This window comes from Akebia trifoliata, chromosome 9 (assembly GCF_017979445.1).
Source record: "Akebia trifoliata isolate Shusen 1 chromosome 9, ASM1797944v1, whole genome shotgun sequence".
NCBI classification, from domain to species: domain Eukaryota; kingdom Viridiplantae; phylum Streptophyta; class Magnoliopsida; order Ranunculales; family Lardizabalaceae; genus Akebia; species Akebia trifoliata.
Genome location: NC_141383.1, coordinates 24,357,072 through 24,377,330, shown reverse-complemented (window position 1 = coordinate 24,377,330; position 20,259 = coordinate 24,357,072). Strand labels below are relative to the sequence as shown.

Here is a 20,259-nt window from a genome sequence, read left to right as displayed (position 1 = left end):
AAAACATAAGATTAATGCTAGAATGACACAAATGGAGGCACAAGGGTGATACAAATGACGTGGTAGCGCATGCATAACTATAGATGCATTTTACTCATATCTTGCGGAAAAGCATCCACGGTTATGTGCGTGCCACCAAGTCATTGTGTCACCCTGTGTCCCCTTTTGTGTTACCTCAGCACGACTCTAAACATAATTAGCAGTTTATGGATGAGAAATAGTTCTACCATAATCATGTTGACGGAAAACACACTTTTGGGCCCATTGACACCATGCATGGTTGGTCCACCATTGATCGAATACACCAAAAGTCAACCCGGTTAGTGATTTTTCAAAGTTCAATTTGAGTACTTTTTTTTTTTTTTGTTTCATCAAGAAGGCGTATTGTGTGCTTTTGGTCACTTACTTGGATCAATTCAAGACATGGTTTTAAAACTTTGTCTTGCGTCTCATCTCGTCCATGCCAGATACCAAGTTGTCTAGGACAAGTTTTCTGATACGTTTGAGATATCTCATTCAAAAAAATGAACATGGGTTTTAATATGTCATTTGAAAAATTGGCTTGTCCATCTGTTTCGTCCATGCTTGATATCGAGATGACTCAAGCGATATGTCTCGGTCTTAGACGAGTTTTAAAACTATACTTCAAGATGAAGTTCGGAATAAAATTAAGTCAAACAATCACAATTCAAGATGAATTCTCAAGGAAGAGGATGCTTTTAGGGTCTACTCCAACACCTAGAAATTGAAAATAGTCAAAATCATGGGAGATCTCATTATTTTGTTAAAAGAATTACACATGTATTTATGTAAATGTTAACATCCAAATAGCATTGCACCTTAATAACCTTGAAAAATATAGTTTTTTCTAATGGTATTGTGCAAAGCAATCTTATTTCACATTGGGAAAGAAAATGAGTTTTGGAGGTTGATAATATCCAATGCTAGCATTAGATTTAAAAATGAGTATATTCTCTAAAGGGTCACAAGGTTCGTCCACGAAGAGTGAGTCGGGGCCTAAAATCAGGCTGAAAGGCATAGTTGATGGACAACAAGTGAATATTCCTATATTACCCCTTGTTAGTCCCGAGGGACAAAGGAGGCTAGGTTAGTCAAAAGATGATTATCGGTTCAAGGACGCAAAGTGACCTTGTTTTTTCAGTGTAAGAAGGTGTGCTGGAGTGACCTTAAGCTTGTACCTCATGTCGCACATCTTGACGTAAAAGTGGATAGCAACTATAAATGCTTTTTCACTCATATCTCGATGAAAAGCATCTATGATTCCATACACTTTCACGTCAGGATGTGTGATGTGAGGTATAATCTTGATGTCATTTCAGCATTATTCTTCTCTAAAATAGATCTGATTTTGTGGTTTCAAATCATTTTTAAAATAAAAAATGCTGGAGAGAACCATCAAACTATAATAAAAAAATCTGGAGCATTTGCTCATTGAATGGTGAATATCAACTTAAATTGGCATTTTGGTTTTTGGTTCAAGAGTGATACTTGTGGATGGCAAAATTTGTATAGACATGAAACAATGACTGGATAAGGATTGAATAAGAAAATGATCTTGGTTACATACATTCTTAATCAAGATCCACTTTTTAAAAATGACAAGAACCAACATGAAAATAGGGTTTAGGGAAATCCTCATATTTTTGTCTATAAATCATAGCCACCGAGTTGAAATACGGGTTCTAAATGATTAGGGAAAACTTTGAAAAAAAAAATCAAATTGGAAAAAAAAATAATAAATACAAAATTTATATTAAAATCTAAGAAAAAATAATATTTATATGTATTAGACATTTATTCTAAGTTTCCAATATATTTTTTGAGTAAAAAGAATACTGTTGAATATCTATGCATAATTATACATTTTATGATGCTAAAAGATGTTTAACCATCGACAAATCTTTTAAGCATAATACGACAATATTGAAAAAAGGGTTTTGTTAACATATGCCCTAAGGGCACACATTAAGGTTCATTAAATACATATAGGAAATTTATTTTCCTACTAAAAATACACAAAAAAAAAAAAAAAAAAAAAGATTGTGACAAAAAAAAATACCCTTAAATACTTATTTCCAAATGTATTTAATACACCTTAATGTCTGCCCTTAGGGCACACGTTAACAAAACACTTGAAACAAATTATAACATTAAGACATTATCATATTAAATAAAATTCATGAATCAAATCACAAACAACTATAAAACTTAATCACAGGCCTACGAAAATAGGGTTTTATTATTTAAAAAGAACATATTTAAAATGTAAAATGTATGTTTAAAATGTAAAAATACGTTTTTTTTTAAATAGGCAAGTTTTTTAATAATTTTAATCGTTCGAGTTACAAAACGCACTTTAAACGAGACTATAAAAAAATGGAGCTTTTTGTAACTATATTGTAACTATGGGGTGTTGTTATTCTGTTAAAATTCTTTACCTAACTGTGGTGTTGAAGAGGTTGTGTTATGAGCACACTCAAAGACAACATGAGTGTAGATCACAAGACTTCAACACTAATATCAGAGGTGGAGCAATTTTTCACGTCCACGATACTTAATGGGGCCACTAATTTTCGAATTCATAAAGTTTTGCACTTGTATATTTGAGTATATAAGGGTCTAATCATTTGTTGACGAATTCTTTTCGCATGAAAAAATTATTTGCTTGATAAATCATTTGTAAGTAGTTTAAAGTGAAATAAATATTTGCATTTGATCTCATATGAAAAAATTCAATTCTTGCAAATAATGTATTGGAGTTGGATGGGTAAAGTCAAAGAGCCGACCTCAAATTTTCTCGACCCAAATGAAACTCATTTTCCATGCTTATAAGGAAATACATCATTAGAGACATGGAAAACAAATGCGGAAGATGTGCATTTTTTCTTTTGAAAAAAAAACATTGAAATCCTATCAAATGAACGAACCCTAAAAATACAAGATCTTTGGTTTATTCTCTATTCCTCTTTGTAAGATATCTAAATCTCTCGATCACTTTTGGCATCATGAACCCTTTGTGAGTAAACTTCCTATAACGAAGCATGAATAGATTTTTGGGTTGACTTCGAACCTCCATGCCTCCTTAGGATTTTTTTTTTCCTTCAAGTTTTGACCCAACACGAAAGGGAACACTAACTCACATACCCCCAATTAAATGATAATAATAATAACAACGATGATGATGATGATGATGATGATGATGGGTCGATCGATTACAGGTTGCCAAATGAGTTCATTTTTTCTCGATAACCTCTTACTGATTAGGGTGCATTTTGAGACAATTGGGGTTGGGGTTGGGGTTGGGGGTGGACCAATGCTACATGAAAACGTAATGAGAAATTTTTAGATATTATTTTCCATTCCCATTTCTCATAATGTTTCCATGTAGCATTGGTCCACCCCCACCCCCACCCCCAATTTTCTCAAAATGCACCCTAATCAATAAGAGGTTACTGAGAAAAAAATGAACCCATTTGACAACCTATAATCGATCGACCCATCATCATCATCGTTGTACAATGATATGAGAAATTCCATGTACCTTTACTTGTATCCATTGAAAAAAAAAAAAAAAATGAAACCTTTGAATTTTGAAAATAAAAGTTAAAGAGATTTTTTTTTTTTTTGAGTACTTTTAGATGCAGTTGTGTGGGCCAAAATCAAGGACTGCATCCACTGAATGCCATAGTGAGGCCCAGCTGATACTATAACCCCACTCCACGTGTACGTAAGACAGCATCTGATTGGTTCCTAATTTGTGCATCTAATTATTATTATTTTTTCTTTTGCCACATGGCGGAGGATAATTGGTCTCAAAATTTCCATGTGTGAGAACTTTGCTTTTAACATGGAAAGAAATTTGTTTATCACTCCAGAGCACGTTCCTATATACGGATCAAGTTGAAATTTTGATGATGAAAGCAAAGAGCATTGTTCTGGACCCGAGGGGTTGGCTTAATGGCAATTTCTTATCCACTAAGTGGTGAGAGTATGTACATTGTGTGTTCCATACCCAGTACGAGTAGTGGCTCCTTAAGGCCATCCGCAAGAGTGTACCCTCACTTACTTGGTGCGTGTGATGTGCGTGCATTGTGCATGCCTAAGGGAGGGACCCATATATGCCTTGATCAAAGCAGAGCATTGTTCTGGAACCTGAGGGGTTGGTTCATTGGCAATTTCGAATCCAATAAGCGATGAGAATCCCTAGGTTGTGTGTTTGGTACTTAGTATGAGCAATGGCTCCTCAAGGCCACACGCAAGGGCGTACCCACACTTACCCAGTGTGTGTGATGTGTGAGCGTTGCATGTGCCAGAGGGAGGGACCCATATGCCTTGTTCCAGGTCCTAGCTCACCTAGTCCCACTAGTTAGACGTAAGTTTAGATACCCTGATATAAAAAATAAAAAATAAATACATGATGCTCATCATTTTTATCAAATGATATTAATCGTTCAATTGGCTCTAAGGACTAAAGGACATCAACAAATATTTCTCACAAATCAGTTGCAACCATTAAATCTTTATGTGGCAAGGTGAGCCTTCGCCCATGCTTGTGAGCCACTTGTTTTAATTTCATAATATCTTCTCTTTTTTTTTTTTCCTTCTTTTTGGTAATTTAGGTATACCCCCCCAGTTTTTGGTGAATATTTGAGATATCATAGTGTTTTCAAATTCATAATATATCTCTTGACTTCGGTCTTCTATGAGAAGCTATCAAAAATGACTTAACTAGGCCTTGTTTTCAACCTTTGAACGAAACACTTTTTATTTTCTTCCCAAAGCCAATCATCTCAATCTTTCTAAAACCAATCAACTCTGATGAAAATTTAAGATGAATAATGATTTTCTGACTCCTCTTTCTACTCTCCCGACATGGTGTATGACAAAATCGTAGATTTTCTTCCTCGAGATACATAATTACACATGTTCATGGGGATGTGCGGTCGTGTATGCTGAGAAAAGAAAATCCACGATTCTGTCACACGCCACGTCAGGAGAGTAGAGGGGGAGTATGTCAAAAGGGGGAGTCAAAAAATCACAACTCATTTAAGACACCCCTATGTTTTTTCAAACGAAATGTTCAACTTGACATCAATCTTCTATGAGAGACTAATACAAAATGACTAAAATACTCTTATTTTTTGTCTCTTTGCCAAATATCTCTCTCCAATCGTCTTCATCATTGTCAATTATTAAGTAAAATCTGTGAATTATTTAGCAATTCTTAGTTTTTTCTCAAAAACCTTTTAATACCTCCTTTTGTTGATTTCACAGTCATTTGGAATAAAATTTTCTTTTATTTTTAATTAAAAATATAAATATAATAAACAATCAAATCGTATTCATATAGATAACAAATGCCGAACATGTAACCAGAATCCAACAATGAAGTTTAATACTTAAAAAAAAAAAAAAAATGTAAAATGAGGGTTAATACTTGGGAAGTGGTTGAAGAGGAGGGCATTTTAGTCATTATTTATTAATCTCTTTTTGAATACCACAGTCAGATTAGGTATGGGATAAGTTTAAGAACACGGTAGGCATCTTAAATATTCTCACCAATACCTAGATGAGTAAGTAAAAAGTCTATACTACCCTTCTTTACTTTTTAAGTTATGGTACTAAAGGACAACTTTACCCTCATTCATTCATCTTGCCAGCTTGCCAAATTGGCTTAGGTGGACGAGAGCTGAAACCGTGACCTAGATTTAAAATCCGTCTTCGTCCACTAACACCTAAAAAGCGATGACCATCAAAATCATAATCAAATAGAGTGTTTATATTACAACACCAACTTCCTTTTTAACACACCACCATTTTTATTTTATTTTTCAAATTAGAATATCTCATTGAAATCCAAAGGGACTGATCATGGCAGTGAAAGTGTATTGAGAAAGAATCAAAAGTTGGTGACACCAAGTTTCTTGTGAGTCAGTTTTTCTTAATTTACTTTTATATTTATTAATTCAAAAACATTAGCGAAGACATGTATCGATTTCTTATATAATTGGAGTCATGATTTTCTGACACCCCCTTTGACATATGCTCTCTAACGGGGCATGGGTTAGATCCACCGATCTTTCCTCGAGATACACAATCATAAATCCTCATAAATCTTTTGTAGTTGTGTATCCCGATAAAATATATCTATGATTCTAGCACATGCCACGTCAGGGGTTGTATGTCATAATGCGGCGTCTAAAAATCATTATTCATGTAATTATTTCAACATTGGATAATAAAATCATCATCATCATCTTCAAAACTTTATCCCAACAAATTTTAGTCAGTTAGACGAAACTCTTTTTGGTCTACAATCACGTCTTTTGTAATTAAAAGTTTTTTTTATATTTAGTTTATTTAGTTTTTTTTTTCGCTAAGAAATGAAATGAATAGATAAATAAATATGGTTTACAAAATATTCCTGGACATTCTCGTTGCGATGTAAATTTTGGATTCCTAATTTCTCCCACAAAAGAGTTTCAATATCATGGATTTATAAATAAAACAAGAGAATTATGAAAGATACATAAGTAAAAAAAGAAATTGAGTCTGTGTTACATCGACGTCCTACAACACTGTATGTGCATAGAATCATCGAGCTCTAGTACTCGACGTCACATGCCACGCTACAAATACCCTTGACTTACTTTAACGAAGTTTGTCAAGTGGAACCTCTAGAATTGGACTCCATATGAAGAAAAAGGAAGCATATTTGACATGCTAGGAAAGTATTGACTATAAACTCAGTTGCTTCTCTCTTCTTTGCTCGTTTTCTCCACTCATAAACTTATCTCTAGGTTTTCACGCCTGAACGAAAAAGGACAGATAGTTTGAATCTACATTGAATGCAAAACAGTTGTATCTCGAAGAAAAATATCTATGATTCTATGCACACCACCACGTCAACGCATTGTTGGGTGGTAGTGTCATATGAAGTCATATTAGTATTTTTCGTTGAAATTACACTTAAACATTACTAAAATCGGAATCATAATTAAATATGAAATAAATAATCGAGATTAATTCGATCAACATCGATATCAGATAAATTTATCTTCTTGAACATTATTAAAAACGTGTCTATATAAACTTTTACTACATTAATCCACGTCATTTTTAGATTTTTTTGTCAGTTGATTTATAACACGTAGACAACGGGAATTGATCCATTGATAACTCTAGCCTAAAACACCCAATAATCAAAAGATTTGGTAATTAAAAGTGCCCTAACTGTTTAACCCTAATAAGAAAAAAGTAAGACCATAAAAACTACCTCTTATGTATGTAGCCGTATGACCGGGTGAACCGTCTACAGCCGGTTAACATATATAGCGAACCAACTCAATGAGGAGAAGGTGACCGGGTAATAGCTCTCCACAGGCTTTTGTCTCTAACAAGTGTTCCCCTTCTTGTATATCTCACAACATAAACTCTCAAATTCATTCTCCGAAGTCTCTCTCTCTCTCTCTCTCTTAATGCGACGCAAAATTTTGCGCCTCTTTGAAGTTTTTTTAATTATCGGATAATCTCACAAAGTTTATGCAAATAGTTTCTTCGAGTTCTTCGTCGTTTCTCCTCTCACCATATCTGAATCTCTGTAAAAAAAAATTATAATCTTTTTTCTTAAGCGATCTCTGTTTTTTTAGTTTTTATTTGAATCATTGTTCGTTTGTTTTCTTGATGGTTTCGTTCTTCTGAAGTAATCTAATCTACCTTTTTTTTTTTTTTCTCTCGTTTTTTTTTTCAGGATTTGTTCTTCGAAGGTGATCTGTTTGGATGCTAGAATTGAACTTTTCTTCCTGGTTAGATCTGTTCTCTTCTTATCTTTTTTGGTCTTAATTCGAAAAGCTTCGGATTTTGATCTTAATTCATTACTTTTTTGGATGTTTGAAGATGTTTTGCTGAGGGGGAGAAGGTTTTGTAGAGATGAAAAGGAGTAGAGAGGAAGCTTTCATGGGTTCTCAACTCAAACGACCTGTTATTTCTTCTCGAGGCGAAGCGTAAATCTCTATCTTCTTCATCTCCCTATCTCTATTTGTAATATATATTTATTTTTTTAGTGTTTTTTTTGGTTTGGCTAATGAGACGGGATGAATCTTGTTGACTATTCGGTTAGTAAATTTTATGCTATTTTTCTATGTTATTTCTTTGTTCTTAATTGTGTTTTCATGTTGAATTGCTTGATCCTGCAAAGGGTTTTCGTTATTAATCTCTTATTGTTTTCTTTCTTCTAATTTTGCCGATTTGAGGTTTCTGGATTAATTTTTTTCCCTGAAAATAAGATAAGATTTTCCTTAGAGCCCTTCTGTAACTTTAGTGAAGGTTTCCTTCTCATTCAGGTTTTCTTCTAGATTCTTGCAGAAGATAGTATTATTGCCATTTTTTAAAAACCTTTTTTTTCTGCCAAAAGAAAAGATATATTTTTTATCACAAAAATACTGATCCAAACCAACCCTAGACTATATTTTATGGTAAATTTTTTTGATTTCCTGCTCGGGTGTATTTGTGAGGAATCAGTTGCCTGGGCTTTGATCTATTGCTTGATTTACTGAATTTCACTTAGTATTCCAGGTTTTTCTCTTATCAGAATAGATTCAAGAAGAAGATACTATTGTTGCCATTTTTAAGAACCCTTTTCATGAAAAAAAAAGAAAAAAAAGATATATTTTTTATTACAAAAGTACTGGACCAAACCAACCCTAGACTATATTTTATGATCACAAAATTTTGATTTCCTTCTTGACTGGTTGTATTTATGAGGAATCAGTGGCCTGGGCTTTGATCTATTGCTTGATTTACTGAATTTCACTTATTATTATTGTTTTTTAAATGTTTTGTTGGTGCTTGGTAATGAAGCTCCGGGCAACCCCAAGCCCCTGGAGGAGGAGGAGGGACACAGAAACTAACAACCAATGATGCACTAGCATATCTCAAGTCCGTAAAAGACATATTTCAGGATAATAGGGAGAAATACGATGAATTCCTTGAAGTCATGAAAGATTTCAAAGCCCAAAGGTGAAAGATTTTTTTTTGATCGTCTGCCACTTTATTTTTTAGTTTACCGTTAATTTCTGCATAATGACTTCCCCTCTAAACCCATTTTTATGCTGCTTGTAGAATTGACACCACAGGTGTCATATCGAGGGTGAAAGATTTGTTCAAAGGACATCGAAACCTTATTTTGGGCTTCAATACTTTCTTGCCCAAAGGATACGAGATCACCCTCCCGCTTGAGAATGAGCCTCAACCAAAGAAGCCTGTTGAATTTGACGAAGCCATCAATTTCGTAAACAAAATAAAGGTGAAAAATTTATCTCCTTTTGAATTTTGCGCTGCCAGTTCTACTGTCAAGGGTTTTTGGTTAACCCTGTTTTTGGGTATTTACAGACACGGTTCCAAAATGATGATCGCGTGTACAAATCATTCTTAGAGATTTTGAATATGTACAGAAAGGAGAACAAGTCCATTACAGAAGTCTACGATGAGGTACACTTGCAATAGAGTTTGTGTTACTTCCCCTTAATGTTCTCTATCATTGTGTTCTTCAAGTTCTGTGTTTTATACAGGTGGCCACCCTTTTCCACCTCCACGTAGACTTGCTCGAGGAGTTCACACATTTCCTACCAGATACTTCAATGACAGCTCCAATGCATCATGCTCCATCAGTCAGGAACCCGTCTTTCATGCGTCGGGACGAGAGGAGCTCCGCTATGCCCACATTGCGACCAATGCATGGGGACAAGGTATTTGTTCATCACTTTTTTTTTTAATTGTCCAATTTTTCTGTTTCTTTTTTGGGAGTTTATTATGATATTTTATGTGCAATTTTTCCAGAAGGAGAGGATTATGACTTCCCATGGAGAACGTGATCTCAGCATTGATCGCCCTGACGCAGAGCATGATAAAGCATTGATGAAAATGGACAAGGAACAGCGGAAACGTGCTGAGAAGGAAAAAGAGAGGAAGGAAGATCGGGATAGGAGAGACCGCGATCGAGATGATAAGGATGTAGACCACGACAGTAATCGAGACTTCAACAACATGCAACGTCTTACCAACAAACGAAAATCTTCTCGAAGGGTTGAAGACTCTGTTACTGATCAATTACATCAAGGCGGGGAAGGTGCTGAAAACTTTGGAATGCATCCCATTTTGTCTTCTTATGATGATAAAAATGCCTTGAAAAGTGAGTATTCTGTGCCATTTGATAATATTTTTTTGTGTTTGGAGCTCATAATTCTCTAGTTTTTTATGTTTTCCTTTCCTTTCTGGTTAAACTGTTATTATTTTTGAATGATTTTGTCTTTAGGGTGAAATTGATATTTTTCATAACATGGCAGGCGTATACAACCAAGAGTTCACTTTTTGTGAGAAAGTCAAGGAGAAGTTATGCAATTCTGATGATTACCAGGAATTCTTGAAATGCCTGCATATTTATAGCACAGAAATCATTACAAGATCCGAATTGCAAACTTTGGTATGTGATCCATTTTTTTTATTTTTTTATGGCCTTTCCAAAAAAAATTTCTTCTGTTTTCATTTTGACATTTTGGATTTATTGTTGCCTACTAATAAGTTGTTTTCCTAGACACTTGTTCCAGCGTCAGCTTTTGTAAGTTCAATTATTTCAAAGGTTCATTTTGGAGTAATAGAGTCATATCACATAAATGAAACGAAGCCCTACATTTTAACTATGAAGTCCTCGAGCCTCCAAGTGAAATACTTTTTTATATTAATATTAATTTCATGTTCTGTTATTAATGTCAAGGCCAAAACTGACTTGGATTGAGGTAGTAAGAAAAGATCTGAAGGCATGCCTTGACAGTAGAATACTTTTAGATAAATGTTGCCAACCCTAATGCTCTGAATAAGGCATAAATATGATGTATACAATGTTCCATCATCCATTTAGAGCCGGCATATCATTGCTAGGAAGCTTTCAACTTGTAATATGGTTAGTGGCTGAAATAAGACCAAATTAAAGCAAGGTATTTCTTCATCGTGTATATCACATATTAGGTGCACAAGTGAAATACCTGCTGCATAAATCAAGTTTTTCTCTAGTGGTTGCAATCAGATTATGCTTTGTGACATAGTTGCCTCTTACCTCACACAGTTGATGGTACCATAAATTTGGGAATTTATTGTCAACCATTACTGTCTTCTGTGTTCTTTTTATAAAAAAAATAATTAAGCCCCCGCCCTTTTTTTTTTTTTTTTGAGTAATCAGTTGACACCGATTAGGGTGTAGCATTTTGTATAAAATTTGTTGGATAGATCACATGATCACATTTTACAGATGATCACATCATCATTATAAACATGTTTTTTTAAGTTCTTCATGGAGATTTTAGTGCCATGATATGATTAGCATTTTCACTGAAATTGATACTGCTTTCAGATTGGTGATTTACTTGGAAAATATCCGGATCTTATGGATGGGTTCAATGAATTTTTGACCCGATGTGAGAAGATTGGTAAGTGATTGAAACTTCGTTTTTTTTTCCTAAGGTTATCTGCTTGGCGTTTGCTTTTCCTTTGGTTGTTTCTAATCCAGACTTTTCCTGCAGATGGTTTTCTTGCTGGAGTTATAAGTAAAAGTGCGTAATGACATAATTCCTTTTTACTTCCTTTAATTAGAGAGGCTCTTCATAAATAGAGTTTCCATGCCATTTTTTTCGGAAATGTTAATCATCAATGCGACAATTTCTATGATTGAGAAATTTAAAGATGAACTGACTAAAATTTTCATTCTTGAACCAAATATATTAAGATTTTGTGTGTACTTATTAAATCTAATATAGCTTTTGATTAATTTCAGAATCCTTGTGGAATGATGGACATTTACCCAGAGCAGTGAAGATAGAGGACAGGGATAAAGAGAGAGACCATGAAAGGGATGAACGGGAAAAAGATAGAGATCGTGAAAGGGATAAAGAAAAGGAAAAAGTTGACAGAAATGCGTCTGTAGCAGCTCACAAGGTTCCATTTCCGAACAGGGATAAGTATATGGCTAAACCCATTTCAGAGCTTGACCTATCTAACTGTCAGCGTTGTAGCCCCAGTTATCGGCTTCTGCCCAAGAATGTAATGCAATCTTTACCTTAGTTTTCTATTTTTCTCTAAGTATCGAAATCTTTTGACGTAGTTGTATAAATATATGGCTGGCTCTCCATGCTTATTGTTTTGCAGTATTTAATGCCTTCAGCAAGCCAGAGGACAGAACTTGGTGCTCAAGTATTGAATGATTGTTGGGTATCAGTGACTTCCGGAAGTGAGGATTATTCTTTCAAACACATGCGGAAAAACCAATATGAAGAAAGCCTGTTTAGATGTGAAGACGATAGGTAACAAGCTTACTGTTTTCTGCAATAAAAAATTTCACTTATTTGATTTAATTTGTGTTATGAAGCTAAAATGGTACCTGCTCGCTCTTTCGTTTTACCTGTTCTTGTTTATATTGTTGGAATAATCGAAAGAGAAAAAATGACTTCTATCTTTATGATATTTCATGTCTGTTGAAGGAAAACAGTTTTCCCCAATCTTCTGCTATTCAATACTTTCACGAGGCATAGTGGTTGCTTGTAATAATATCCAATATTCTTGCCTGTAATAGACTTGTTAACTGTGATTATGCTTTTTTATTTTGATTTTCCTTCTATTGATATGTTTTCCATAAAATACGATGTCAGGTTTGAACTGGACATGTTATTAGAATCAGTGAATGTAACCACAAAGCGTGTGGAGGAATTGTTGGACAAGATCAATGATAATACGATCAAGCAAGATGGTCCAATTCATATCGAGGACCATTTTACTGGTTTGTATATATGAGCTTAGGAGTACTGACATAATTGCATTCACATGCTGCTATTGGATCTCGTAGGTCTATGTTGTTTGACCAGATTTCCTTTTCTTTTATTTCCTTGTAGCTTTAAATCTGAGGTGCATCGAACGTTTGTATGGTGACCATGGGCTGGATGTGATGGATGTATTACGCAAGAATTCAACTCTTGCATTGCCTGTTATATTAACTCGATTGAAGCAGAAACAAGAGGAGTGGTCAAGGTGTCGTTCAGATTTTAATAAGGTCTGGGCTGAAATCTATGGTAAGAACTACCATAAATCACTTGATCATCGTAGCTTCTACTTCAAACAACAGGACACAAAGAGCTTGAGTACAAAAGGTAAGTTTAATCCTCAGACCATATGTTCAAACTTCACATTTCCCTGCAACAACAATGTACTTCAACTTTATCATGCTCTGCATTCATAGGTTCATCTCAGTTTTTTTCTGTTTTTGTTTTTGTTTCTATCTCTGTGCGTGTGCTGAATATATTTCTATATATATTTTTTCTCTGATGTTTCATAACAATTATTCCCCCCTCCCCCCACTCCCCCTCGCAAAAAAAAAAAAAAAAAAGGTATTGTGGCATATCTTTAATCATATTTCTTTATCCATAAAATAAATAAATAAAAAAACCCTTCGATCATATTTGAGTACTCCATTGTTTTTTCGTTCTCTATATATATTTGGTCAGGATCAGGGGACATATGTAAAAACAATGTAATAATTAAAAAAAATATATATATATGGGTTAGAGGTTTTGGATTGATCTGATTTTTTGTGAGGATGATTTCTATGATGATAAGATCATCCTAAAAAAAATCAGTCCAATCTGAAACTTCTAACCCCATCAAAAGTGATTTGGAATGTGGACCGTCGATTTTTTACCAATAATTTGTAAACCACTTTTGATAGACTTACAAGTTTCAGATTGAGCTGATTTTTTGTGAGGATGATCTTCTCATCATAGAGAACATCCTCACAAAAAAATCAGCTTAATCCAGAACCTCTAACCCATATTTTGAACAACCATTGTTTTTACTTATGTCCCTTGATCCGCCCCCATATATATATATATATATATATATTATTTGGTTGTTGGATCTGCTTTACCTCAAGACTGAGCTTTAACTGATCAATGAAGTGAACTGGAGCAACTGCGTGTGCACCAATTATTTTATAGTTGAAACTTGAACGTTAAGAGTCAAATGCCTAGTACCCTCTTCTTTAACTAAACCAATGGTTTTGAAAATTGATAGGATCTTACAATTTTAAGAGGCCAGGTTTTTAGGGTAAGGCTTTGATGATGACACAATCATAAGAGGCACAGTCAAATTCAATTATGAACATTTGGATCATAAATCCACTACATCTTTGCAAAACTGACTTTGCCAGGAAAATGTTTCTCATCTCAAACCTTTAAGTTCCCTTATTCTAATTTTTCAACATGCCTTTGGTTGGTCATTGGTACCACCAGTGTATGGATTTATCAGTCCTACTTAGTCCTTGGTTTATTTTCATATTTTCTTCTGCACTATTTTTGTGGCCTGTTCTAATGACTAATTTTTCATGTTTCACTGCACAGCTTTATTGGCTGAGATTAAAGAAATTAATGAGAAGAAGCGTAAAGAGGATGATGTGCTTCTTGCGATTGCTGCTGGGAACCGAAGGCCTATAATTCCAAACCTAGAATTTGAGTACTCTGATTCAGATGTTCATGAAGACTTGTATCAACTCATCAAATATTCATGTGGGGAGGTTTGCACAACTACGGAACAGTTAGATAAAGTTATGAAGATTTGGACAACCTTCCTGGAACCCATGCTGGGCTTTCCATCTCGGCCCCAGGGTGCAGAGGACACCGAAGAAGTCGTAAAGGCTAAGACTCATGTTGTCAAAAGTAGTGTTGCAGAAAGAGATGGCAGTCCAGATGCCGAAGTTGCCCTAACTAATTCCAAGCAACTAAACCCTACCAGTAACGGAGATGACAATATTCTGCTAGAACTAGCAAATTCTGGCAGGGCTAGGTTGGTAAATGGTGATGCTGCTAAGGAAGATGGTTTTCACGACACAGAACAGAGTGCTCGTAAGGGTAATGCTTTCTGTAGTACACCGCAGCAGGGGAAAGTGCAGAATAATATTTCTATGGCTGATGAAATATCAGGAGTCAACATACATGCTACTTCTAATGAACGGCTAACTCATTCTAACGCCTCACTTGCTGTTAGAGCAGAACAAGGTCATGGTAGGGCCATCATGGAAATTACATCAGGTTGGTCTGAAATTTATTTAACTTATTTACTTTTAATTATTTGTTGAATTGAATGATGTAGGCATTATTTGTCATTTTTATGATTTCATTTCCTATACTTTGATTATGGCTGGAATACTGAGACATTTTTTTGTTGAAAGGCGTTAGCACCACACCTTTGAGACCTGGTCATGTCGTTGTCGAGGGTGGGATTGAGCCTGCACTTAATAATGAAGCTTTACCTTCAGCAGAGGTATGAATTTATTATTTGATGGCTGTAAATCTTAATTACCTTAGCTAAAAGTGGCATCTATTGATTCAAAAAAGTATTGTTTTGCGCATGAATTTCTGTTTCCATATTTCCTTTCATGTATTTTTTTCAGAAATAATTGAATTTTTACATGTTTTGCAACTTTACCATCTATGAATTACTTGTGAAAACTAGATGCCTCTGTAGAATTGCATTCTCCAGTTTGTCTGAAATGAAATGCTTATTATGGGGTGCACTTCTAGCGAAAATGAGATGTTTATAAGGAGATACACTTCTGTCCATCCTTAGCCACTTTCTAGATAGGCGACCTCTGATCCAGAATGGCAATCAATTGGCTGCTTCTTTGTGGGCTAGAAATAAAGTGCACAATTGGTAGATTCTAACGTCTGATAGTTGGCCTTGTTAATGACTTCTCTAATTCCAGTTAAGAAGGAGTATTGTGTAGGTGTTAGTGACCGAGCTAGTAAGAATAGATACGAAGACTCATGCCTCAAGATATAGCTCTAGATGGAGTTGAATGGTGAACTTGGATTCTTGTAGCAAACCCTGATATTTGAAATTTGATGTGATGATGATTATTATTATTATTGATTAGGTGGTTAGGATTGTCTAGTTAGTGTATTTTGTTGGCTCAGGTCCATGGATTGAAGTCTGGATTTTTTTCCTCGGTTTGCTTGCTATTATATTGTTTATTAATAATCTGGTTTGTATGCTCTTTTTACATTTGTGTATTTTTTTCTGTGCTATAGGGCGGAGATAGTACAAGACAAATTAAATCAACAAATGGGGTGATGACAGAAGGGACCAAAGTTCATAGAAATCACGAGGATTCGGCAGGGCACTTAAAAATTGAAAGAGAAGAGGGTGAGCTATCACCGAATGGAGATTTTGAGGAAGATAATTTTGCAGCCTATGGAGATTCTGGTAGCGGTGCCATGCCTAAACTAAAGGATAGTGCTGCAAGCAGGCAATATCAAGGCGTGCGTGGAAAAGAAAAAGTATGTAGTGGGGAAGCCGGAGGAGAAAATGATGCAGATGCCGATGATGAGGGTGAGGAGAGTGCACAAAGGTCAACAGAGGACAGTGAGAATGCTTCTGAGGCTGGTGAAGATGTTTCGGGTAGCGAGTCTGGTGATGGTGAGGAGTGCTCCCGTGAAGATCACGAAGAAGAGGAGGAAGCCGCAGACCATGATGTTAAGGCTGAAAGTGAAGGTGAGGCTGAAGGGATGGCTGATGCACATGATGTCGAAGGAGATGGAATGATATTGCCATTTTCAGAACGTTTTCTACTCACAGTGAAGCCTCTTGCCAAGCATGTTCCTCCGGCATTATATGACAAAGACAAGAATGGTTACCGGATTTTTTACGGAAATGATTCCTTCTATGTGTTGTTTAGGCTTCATCAAGTAAGGCTTGGGTTTTGTTTTGAAGTATACTATTGGAGTTACTCATAAATGTTATTTGGTTTCATCGTTTTTCATCTTTCTTTTGGCAGACATTGTATGAAAGAATACTGTCAGCAAAGATGAATTCGTCATCCGCTGAAAGGAAATGGAGAACTTCGAAGGATGCAAGCCCTCCTGATCCCTATGCCAGGTGGTTAACTCCTCACCTATAATTCTAACTTAAGAAATAATCAATCATACTAATTTGGGATGTCTGTCCTTATTTGTCATTAAGATTTATGAGTGCCCTATACAATTTACTTGATGGTTCTGCTGACAATACAAAGTTTGAGGATGATTGCCGAGCTGTTATTGGAACTCAATCATACGTGCTATTCACATTAGACAAGTTGATATATAAACTAGTCAAACAGGTAATAACTTGTGATTCTTTTATTTCCTTGTTTGTTTTTTGTTGGTTTGTTTAGTTTCTTCAAATGTTTTTTATTTTTGGTATTTGCCCCAGCTTCAAACGCTTGCAAGTGATGAAATGGACAACAAGCTTCTTCAGCTATATGCATACGAAAAATCAAGGCGGCCAGGGAGATCGATTGATTTAGTTTATCACGAAAATGCTCGTGTTCTTCTTCACGATGAGAACATCTATCGATTTGAATGTGTAGGGCTCTAAACTGATGCCCTTTGTCTAATTTCAAAGTATAGAGACCTGGATATATATGAACTTGTTTTTGAAATTGTTGCAGTCAACCAGTCCAACTCGTTTGTCTATCCAACTGATGGACAATGGGCATGAAAAGCCTGAAGTTACCGCCGTTTCCATTGAACCTAATTTTGCAGCATATCTACACAATGACTTCTTGTCAGTTGTTCCTGCAAGAAAGGAGATGCATGGTGTCTACCTCACTAGGTACACATATGAGGACTCTAATGACTTACATTGTAGTATTAATTTTAAAGACGCGCTGCTTTAATACTGATTGATTTTGCAGAAACAAACGCAAATATCCATGTGGGGATGAATTTTCTGCAACATCGAAGGCCATGGAGGGAGTTCAAATACTCAATGGCTTGGAGTGTAAGATAACTTGCAATTCGTCCAAGGTATTTTTCTGTGCCCTTGGTTTCATTTGTTAAAATGCTGGAGGGGAAAGAATATAATACCTATTATGGAAATTATAATCAATCCTCAATAATACATATTTAATATTATCTTTCTCAGAATATAAAAGGTAGTTTAAAATCTGCAATTATCAACTGAAACTGGATCCAACCGCGGTCCGACTAATTTGCAATTTGTCCAATTATTGATTCCAATATATAAAAGTTATAATATTGTTATTATCATCTTATAGTTATGCTGGGCATGTTTATGTTTTTTAGTTAAGTTATGGTGCTTCTCTCATGGGAGTTATCTTGGAAATGTGCACATGGCAGGTCTCCTATGTTCTAGACACAGAAGATTTCTTGGTTCGTACAAGAAGGAAAAGGAGAAATTCACACGGCAGCAGCTTTTCTTGTCAGGACCAGGCAAAGTCTCTAAATGGTTATGCTCAAAGAGTGCAACGTTTCCATAGATTGCTTTCTGGCTCCTAAATTCCGTGCCGCTGACACCACAGGTGAATATCATTGATTTTCCTCTTTTTTCTAATATCATAGTTCAAATTGTTTAATTTTTATGGGTCTGAATGATTGTAGAGAACATTTTCTTGGGAAATTGATTTCTCAAAAACTGTTTAGCATTTGATAAGACCTAGGAAAATGCCAAAAAGAGAGTTGATTTGTAGTTTTGGGGTGGAGGTAATAATGTGACGAGAGAATAATTTTCCTCGGAGATCGGATTGGGTAACATTTCCCCTCAAGACAGGAAAATCATTTTCTCATGAAAATGCACAATCATTTCGCAGGCAAATTGTATTTTTCCTAGAAAACTATTTTCTCACTAATCTTAATGGACTCCAACCCTTTTTCTTGTTTGGATTATATGGTGTTTCATCGCTGAATTGTTGGAAAAAAATCAAACAATATTTTTTTTTTGCCTTTGCAGAACACTTTCCTTAATGCAAAAAAACCAATCATGTGGGCAATCCTTTGCAATCAAACCAATGCTGATGCTCATGTTGAAAACATAACATTATTGGTGCACGAAAAGCCGATGCTTTTCATCTCTGGTCAGCCAAACATCATCTTGGGAAAGTGAAAAAAAATGTAGTATTTTTGTAAGTTTTTTTTTTTTTTTTTTAAGTGGCGTTTTGAGCCACAATTTGTGTATATAGTTTCAATCCATGGTGTAAAACCTGAGAGAAGATGTATGTTCATTTCATTTAGCTTTTCTGGGGCCCAAATACTTGCAGATCACAAGTTAACATTTACCTCCTAACCTTAAAAATTATACATTTTTTTTTTTTTTTAAATTTTATATCTTAATTCTACTGGTTGCCCTTAACTTGTATCATCTTTTTAACCCATTTCTTCTCTCTATTATTATTATTATTATTTGAATAATGATTTTCTGACGCCCCTATGACATATACTCTCATCACAGAACTGTAGATCATGCCTTGGGATATGTAGAATCTTTTTTTTCTTATGTATCCCGAGACAAATGATCTATGATTTAAGGGTAGGGGCGTCCGATTATTGGGTTGATCTGATAAAACATCAGTTTGGTTTTGGATCCAGTCCTTATTGGGTTGATCTCGGACAGATCCACACTGATCCATTAGCCTTATAAAGTTTTGGTTTGGTTTGGTTTGGATTGGACCATATACACGATTCACACCAAATTTATGGATATTTAGATGAGGAAACAAAGGTGTGGTCCTCGTGTTCATTGCACCAAGTATTGCCACGTGGAATTTAAATAGTTCCGCCATTGATACTGGCTCATAATTTAAGATGCTTGATTCTCATGGTTAAAGAGCGTGAATCAAAAAGATTTTTCATGTGATGGTCCCCTGAAAGTTTGGTCGGTTGATTGAAATAGTTTGCTACGTGGTGGATAGAAAGGGTAATATTTAACACTTTATTTGGATTGAGAGAAATAAAGAGAAAGTAAAATAAAGATAGAAGAAATCCCATTTCTTTCCATCTTCTTTAATTTAAGAGTAGAAAAAACTTATCCACCAGGGATTAACTGAGTTGGTAAGGTTAACTGAGTTTTCTTTCTAGGTTTTGTCTTCAAAACTCTTTTATCTCTTTTAACCAAAACATGATTATCTGATATTGTACACATGCAGGGTGCGATGACATGTGTTAATTATCAAAGTAAAAAATAATAATAATAATAAGAGTAGAAAATTTTAAGTTTGGAGAGAAATAATGATAGAGTTGTAATTTTTAGTGTTCTTCTTGGTCATGAGTATTTCTTTAAGTCTTTTCTGATAGAGTAAGGAAAGATGACTTAAATGCCCTCAACTTTTTCTTGCCTTGAGGTTTCATCTCTTTTTAATTCTCGAGCTCT

General features: G+C 35.1%; 1 protein-coding gene across 1 annotated transcript; it reads left to right on the top strand.

Annotated features, from left to right (window-relative positions):
- Positions 1 to 7,449: 7,449 nt before the first annotated feature.
- LOC147394903 (paired amphipathic helix protein Sin3-like 4) lies at positions 7,450 to 19,248 on the top strand. Its single transcript, XM_086454795.1, has 25 exons — positions 7,450 to 7,621; positions 7,772 to 7,826; positions 7,918 to 8,024; positions 8,881 to 9,039; positions 9,142 to 9,325; positions 9,412 to 9,510; positions 9,591 to 9,767; positions 9,859 to 10,210; positions 10,365 to 10,501; positions 11,426 to 11,501; positions 11,595 to 11,624; positions 11,846 to 12,111; positions 12,217 to 12,371; positions 12,717 to 12,844; positions 12,957 to 13,211; positions 14,457 to 15,143; positions 15,284 to 15,375; positions 16,143 to 16,799; positions 16,889 to 16,989; positions 17,074 to 17,212; positions 17,305 to 17,457; positions 17,543 to 17,706; positions 17,789 to 17,900; positions 18,234 to 18,415; positions 18,844 to 19,248. The coding sequence occupies exons 3-24, from the start codon at positions 7,951 to 7,953 to the stop codon at positions 18,390 to 18,392; spliced, it is 4,356 nt and encodes a 1,451-aa protein (XP_086310921.1). The 5' UTR covers positions 7,450 to 7,621; positions 7,772 to 7,826; positions 7,918 to 7,950; the 3' UTR covers positions 18,393 to 18,415; positions 18,844 to 19,248.
- The last annotated feature ends 1,011 nt before the right edge of the window (positions 19,249 to 20,259 follow it).

Bases quoted from the DNA above. Each gene is read 5' to 3' on its own strand.
- LOC147394903 (XM_086454795.1), top strand. From the start codon at position 7,951: ATGAAAAGGAGTAGAGAGGAAGCTTTCATGGGTTCTCAACTCAAACGA. The intron at 9,040-9,141 runs GTGAAAGATTTT...TGCTGCTTGTAG, and splicing joins AAAGATTTCAAAGCCCAAAG to AATTGACACCACAGGTGTCA. The intron at 13,212-14,456 runs GTAAGTTTAATC...TTCACTGCACAG, and splicing joins AAAGAGCTTGAGTACAAAAG to CTTTATTGGCTGAGATTAAA.